At 47.3% G+C, this 6,835-nt stretch overlaps 1 protein-coding gene across 2 annotated transcripts; it reads right to left on the reverse strand.

The window, feature by feature from the left end:
- Positions 1-1,656: 1,656 nt before the first annotated feature.
- LOC131213959 (lipid storage droplets surface-binding protein 2) lies at positions 1,657-5,822 on the reverse strand. Of its 2 annotated transcripts, none has more exons than XM_058208218.1 (3): positions 5,039-5,822; positions 3,016-3,453; positions 1,657-2,906 (listed from the first exon to the last, which is right to left on the reverse strand). In XM_058208218.1, exons 1-3 carry the CDS (start codon positions 5,229-5,231, stop codon positions 2,554-2,556), a joined length of 984 nt encoding a protein of 327 aa, XP_058064201.1. In that variant the 5' UTR covers positions 5,232-5,822; the 3' UTR covers positions 1,657-2,553. The 2 variants fall into 2 exon arrangements, with proteins under 2 accessions (XP_058064201.1, XP_058064200.1); XM_058208217.1 differs by having other exon boundaries at positions 2,995-3,453.
- Positions 5,823-6,835: the final 1,013 nt, after the last annotated feature.

Genomic DNA, 6,835 nt, shown 5'->3' on the forward strand with positions numbered 1-6,835 from the left:
CACCCCTTCACCGTACATTAAAAATATGCCGTTCTTACTCTTTTCAGCTTGCGTTGCGCTCCCACTGCACTGCTCCATTAAGAAGGTAAGCTGGAAGCATCGCCACCCCGTCTTGCCCGAGTAATGCCTGAGCAATAGATGTTCGGCCAACTAAAACAATCATAAAGCTTTTAACGATGCAAACAACTGCCTTCGCCATCCCCGTCACACAACGGCCGTCAGCGTCGATATTAAAAAATGAAGCCTCGCCAAATGACAAATAAGTCAGTTATGCTGGTCAGATACCGAAGGCAATTGCTTACATCCTTAATTACTAATTAGTTGTTTTAGTTGGTGCCTCGAACATCTTACTCGCTGTGGTGATAAGTGATTCTTCTGCCTGACCATGCTGATCTCTGTTGCTCACTGGAACGTTGTGTTTCTGTGGGCAAGGTAATTGACCTGTCCAAACTTCCCCCCTCCCCACTCCCCCCATTGACTGAACATTATCTAACAATCAACCGACTTTGAGGTAGGGGCTCAATAAAGAAAAGTTGAGCGGTTCGATAGATCTTTATCACCGTCGTGAGTTTTCAAACGGTTTCGATCGCTTTGCGATAAAAAATGAAGAAACAAAGCAAATGAAAATGAAATGTTCGTGGAACTTGAAGGGATGGAACGTGGAAAGGATAATCGGTTAGCGTTAGCGTTAGTAAGCGCCTAACAGTAGGCAATGTGCTGGCACCTCCAAAACGGCGTATCGAAAGTTTCGACCAATGTTTTTAAACTTGGTAAACGGACGCAACAGCTACAGGCAGTAACTGAGCTTTGGCGTAGAGCAGTACTCGTAGACGTTTTCCTGCAATGTAATAATCAATGTACTTTTGTTAGCAGCAGCTTGAAGTACCGTTCCATATCGCACTGGAACTATTCATCTATCCATTGTTAACCGTTTGAAATTTTTACAAACCAATCGAAACAATACTGAAAAACATCAGATATTGCACATGCAACACAAAATCAGTTAGTAACGAAACAGCTGCAAAAGAGGACCTTTCGTATGTGGATCGCTTTCTGGATTATATTACGCTTTCGATTATAAAAAAACAGACGATCCGCTTCTTCATTCATTTTTTTTATTCCCTAATAAAGCAAACATACAAACAATCAAACGAACAAAAAATCATCTCCATCGATTGCGCTTTCGAATTCTCGAAATGGAGCGGTCCGCCGCTATTAGCCACCGTTCCCCGGTTTCCGGCCATCCAGCAATGTACAAAGTGCGAAAGTGGCGTGATCCGCGAGTAAGGTGTGCCTGCACCAAGACTCTCACTACCGCATGACGCACACATCGGAAAAGCGCTCTGTAAACGACGACGATAACGACGGAGAGACACGGACGATGCTTTTATTTCTTCATATTATTTTATAATTTTTTGTGCTGTTATTTTCGTCGTTCATTTATCATCTTATAAGAAGTACAGCCTCTTGATGTTGTTTGCATGGTTGGGAATCCTTTAACCACTCGACTATTGACCAACAGAGCTTAAGCATTCATTGCAATCATCGAAAGTCTCTAGTCTCTCTAGATCTCAGCTAAAATTGTGGGATTTGTTGTATTAAGAGAAAATACCCATTTGCCCAGTTGTGTAGAAAAAAAAACTGTACGCATTTACGAAATCGCATTACGTTTTTTATTATAAACATAAAGAATTGAACAAAATATAAACACATGCATAATTCCACATAAAGGCCTTCAAATAACAAAGAAGGGTGCATTCGCTATGACATGCAGTGCGCGGCGTCGATCCTTAAGCATACTGCGCTGCAGGGCTCTCGCTTGCGGGACGCCCGCTAGCGATCCAGTAGTATGTAGGCAAATGTAAATTGACAAATATAGACTAATAGAATAATCGCACAGTAATCGAATAATAAAGCACCCTCGGGCAACCAGGTGGCATCAGAGCGATACGACCGCGGTCAGTAAAATGAAGGGGAAAGAACGAAACATTACACTTTGGCACGTTTTGGCGGGTGCAAATGGGGATAGAAGTATTTGGGGTGTGCGACCCTAGTCCAATCCGCCGCAACACGCACACTCACGCACTCATTATGATTTTTATACGGTGCGCATAAATGTCTTTGCACGTAATATATACGGTACTTGCTTTACGTTACGTTAAAATTTTCGAAAAAACCAAACAAATATAAGGATAACTGCTAGTGCGCTGCTAATCGTTTATCTTCCATCCCGGTTCGTGTTCCGTGTGTCTCTATTTCACATCTACTGTGTCATAGAAAGGCCTATCTGGGCGCATAACGCTATCACTAACTTTGGCTGGCCCATGGTACGTGTTCCACCTCTTACTGGAAGAAAGGATATTGATAGATTGTCTGGCGTAGGGAAGTTGTTAGTGTTAGTACGAGAGAGAGAGAGAGAGAGAGGTACGGTATCATGTTTTCATTCTCGGTAGTAGCTCTCCAAGAACGCTTCCCGTTGATTGTAGTTTACTGTTACAACAACCAAGGAATATGACATTCCGGGGCTTGCTTCCTTGAGCTAGCCGCTCTCCCTCAGTTCTGTTCCTGCTGGAGCGTTTTACTGTTCTTTGTTGTGGCCACCACGTCCGACGTGCTGGCGGAAGTTGCGGAGGTGGAGCTGCTGGAAACCGTGGGTAGTGTTGCTTCCTTCGTTTGGCTCGAGGATCCACTTTCGATCGACTGCCGTTTCTCGTTGATGAAGTTCAGATACTGAGTCAGGCGCAGTACGGCAATGAGCGTCGCAACGTAATCCCGTACATCTTCCTTTCGCAACGACTTCACTTGCTTCGAAACGGTGCGGTAGACACGGCGGGCCACTTTGTTCGATAGACGACCGACCGTCTGGACGGTGTGCAGCACTGGATCGTCCTTGGCAGAGATTGGCACTGCGGGAAGATCGAGAGCGAGAGAACGGTTCAAGTACGGTCGGTCCATTGAATCATGTTTCGGGTGTCAACAGAATTTTGTAAATGCACAAAAAAGACGACTTCTTACCGTTATCGTCATCGGCGTCAGTTTCCGCCTTGGGGAAGTAGTAGTCAAGCAATCGTTCTGCAAGCTGAGCGGTAGTATCCACGCCGTTTACCGCCAGGCTACCGTACTGGGTTGCCAGCACCTCATTGGCTTTCTTCCACGAAAGGTCTTTCAGCGAAGCGGCCCGCTGCTGTGAGGCTGAGCGCAGCTCACACACCTTTTCGATGTGCGGCTTAACTGTTTCGATGACGCGGGTACGTGCCTGTTGATAGATCTCGGCCGGTTGCTCCTTGATGATGGGTGCATTTACTTCCAACTTGTCGATGCCTTTGACAAGTGTCTGGTCTACCAGCTGCAGTGGGCGATCGAGCCGTTGCACCAGCGGTGCGGAGATAGTAACCGCCCGGCACACAACATCTTCGGCCGTCCCAAGCGCCCAACTGAGCAATGGATTTGAATCTAAAGACGAGAAAACAAAAAAATCAAAAAACTTTATTACGATCAAGTGGACGTCGTTTTAAATTAGATCTTCCGCTACAGTTTCTACAGTCACGAACTCAGTTTCTCTTCAAGGAGTGGATGATTCAAATAAGGGAGACGTGACAACAAACCTTTGACCGCTAGGCAGAGTATGCTAAATGGCGTCACGAAAATGGCCGCTACTTGCTAATCATTCCTGTTCCATGTGGTGTAAGAACCATTTCATATAGTTCAAATTTTTTTTCACTGCTTTCACAATGTGCTAGCGATTACAACATGGGACATTACGAGCTTCTCACTATCGTTTCAAATTCCATTAATTACGACGTGGCAGAACCGGACGTCACTTAGACGCTCGGTGATGAGATTAGGTGCATACTACTTTGAGTATGCTTTGTCACAGCTAGGGAAGAGATAAACTACATGATTGTAGGCCTTGCGTCGTCTGTAGTGTACATACAGGAGTTTCCGAAAAAGCTGAATGCACTATACTCAGGAGGGGACACGCTGATAAGACGGTTACTTGAGTTCATTATATAGCATGCCTGGCAAAGTCGATTGACAAGGCGTACGTAAGGGCGGATGAAGGAAAGGGCGTTAAAAAAAAAATCGAAGCAGGGACAGATTTTACTTTTACTACTCTGGAAATGGCTTCCAAATCGGTTCGAGGTCTCCTATTGCCGCAATACCGTCGTAACCCCATTACCGACCTGTTCTGTGTCCTGATCTTCGTGTTCAATTATCAGAGTGTCAGATACGAATGTTACACCCTCTAATAACTGTCCACCTTTGACATTTTACAACGTTCGTTTCCCTGCCACGGGAGGCCTAGTCTCCAATATTCAATCAAACTTAAGTGGCACCTTTTGAACCATAATCATGGGCTAGGTGTCTAGTGTGCGGATGACACACACCAGCAACTTTACCACATTCCGTCCAAGTTGTAATTTAACCACCCGCTGATCTGATGATCAGACTCTGTACAGAAACAATGTAAAATCGAAATCTCAAGGTTAACCGGATAACTATACGGCATGAGTCGTGAATGTACATTATGGGAAACCGTACTTAAGGAGCCTCCTCTAAGTGTGAAAGTGGAAGTACAAAATGGAACCTCAGCTGTGAGCAACTCTCGCAGCGTCATGGCGTCCAAGGCTGATAATGGCGTGTACCATGTGCTATCAGTATTTTTCGTACACGAAACACGATCGGTGCGTCAGGCAAAACGCGTTTCCTACGGGGTGTCAGCTTTGCCACATCAGTTTACAGCAGCAAGAGACAGTCGAAAAGTCGGAACCGTTCCTGAAAAGGATTCCTTTCTCGTCGTGATGTAACAATCGCGCGTTACACGTGCTTCTGAGTTCTCGCTTTCTCGCTTGCTCCAATTTACGTTCCGCACCCACTTGGGCAATGGACCCACAGGCCAGGCAAGCGCGCGCGAGAGAGAGAGAGAGAGAAACTGGCTCAGAGCCCGGCCCGGGCCCGGCTGGAACTCTGGGGTTCTGAGATCGATAAGTGAAATGACCTCCGCTTACCGGTGTCAAACGAATTCCGCGGGGCTTACCTTTCACGCGGCCGTACACGTTCTGCGTTTGCTGCCAGGTTGCGTCGACCACCGGCAGTTTCAGCATCCGGTCGAGCGATTCGAGATGCGGCAACAGTGCCGCCGCGCTTGACGGTGTCACATCGGTGTCGTTATTGGTGTTGCTTGGAGTGGTGGCATTCCCGTTGCGGGTATCTTGCACTTTGGACGACATCTTTCAGTTTTTTTAACAAAGCGTACAACAAAAAAAACTCTAGCCCTTCCTAATCACGACAGTCAAGAGACGAATAAAACACGATAAAAGCGCACTAAACAAATGAGTGAAACGAACAAACAAAAAAAATGGGATCCACTCGAAAAAGATCACTCGGGTGTTTGACGAATGTTAACTAGATAACTGTTGCGCACTGCGCTTCGTTCGGGAGCTCTTCGACTGCAACGCCTCAACTGCAACGCTGAACTTCCGCGAGTGGAGTGAACGTTCGCGTTCGATGGCGAAGAAAACGACGATAACGAGGTATGGTGCACCCAGGCACACGCACACTACGTCACCGAGCGTGCCGACGTGGTTCTTATGCGATCTCGCTCGCTCTCGCCCTGCGAAGCTGCTGGCGACACGATCGCACGGCACGGCGCTTTGATCGTGAGGCTTCGTTTGTTGGTGTGCGTACACGGTTACCACGAGAATCGCGGCAAGCGAACGGTATGATTGTTGAACTTTTGTTTTGTCTCCTTTTGGTTGCGCGGAGTTTGTGCTGTACTCACTGCTCTCCCGATCGCTCAAGTAAAACGCACTCTTGCCGGCTGCGGCTCTGTTACACTGATCGTGTCCCCCCTATCATACCTTTTTATACCACGACCGCATGAGGGGGGGCTCTTATCAATTAAAGACTGTTAAGCCCGCGGCGGCGCCTCTTTCTTCGGCAAGACGGAGCATGCATTGCATTTTGGGCAGCAAAAAATTTTACAAAATGTTAAAAACCTTTAACAACGCAAAATGCTTTGGCTCGGTGCTGTTGTCCGTTTTTAATGCTTTGTAACGAATTTCATGATCACACTCGGCATTGGACGGTTTTTCTAAAAGAGCGATGGGCTCCTCTACTGTCTTTATTAACAATGGCCCCGAACAGCGGGTTGTCCATGTATGCTTCCAGTCCCATGGGCCTGTACGTGACACACATGCACATGCAAACGAGCAATCGCACGCACACAGTTACATTATCGGAAGCTTAGACAATTAATACTTTTGATCCTGCGCTTCTTTGGATTAGATTCGAGGGGTCGCTGGTACAAAGGTAACCACAGTAAAAACCCCATCCCATATGACGCTTCGAGCGAGGCCCAAGACCTTTGACCTCGCGCCAATCGAACCACTCAGCCGAGTCGAGTACGGTCGAGATACGGATGGGGCGACCGATTACACACTGATTGCAAAGTCTATACCTGTCATAGACTCCATCACCACCACCACCGAACAGTGTCGCGTCCGTTCGAAGTCCAAACGGAGTCGACAAAGTCACAGACAATCGAGCACCGCGGCGAGGTCAAAACATGGTCCGGGCGGCGGGATCACTTCTAAATGTACGTAGAAAGTTTCCGATGCATGGCGCGTAGAATGCTGCTAATCTTCCGAGGCGATGGGATGGGAAAAGAAAAAGCAGAATCTCACGCGATAGTTGAGGTCTCCTCTGGCGATGCGATTACATGCACATTGGTCGCCCCTCGAGCGAGTCAGCCTGATCCCGATGACCCCCGACTGGCGTTCCTGCGTCGTTGCTAATCTATCAGCTCATACGACCGCCCCAGAACCCAAGCCCT

This window comes from Anopheles bellator, chromosome X (genome assembly GCF_943735745.2).
Source record: "Anopheles bellator chromosome X, idAnoBellAS_SP24_06.2, whole genome shotgun sequence".
Taxonomy (NCBI): Eukaryota; Metazoa; Arthropoda; class Insecta; order Diptera; family Culicidae; genus Anopheles; species Anopheles bellator.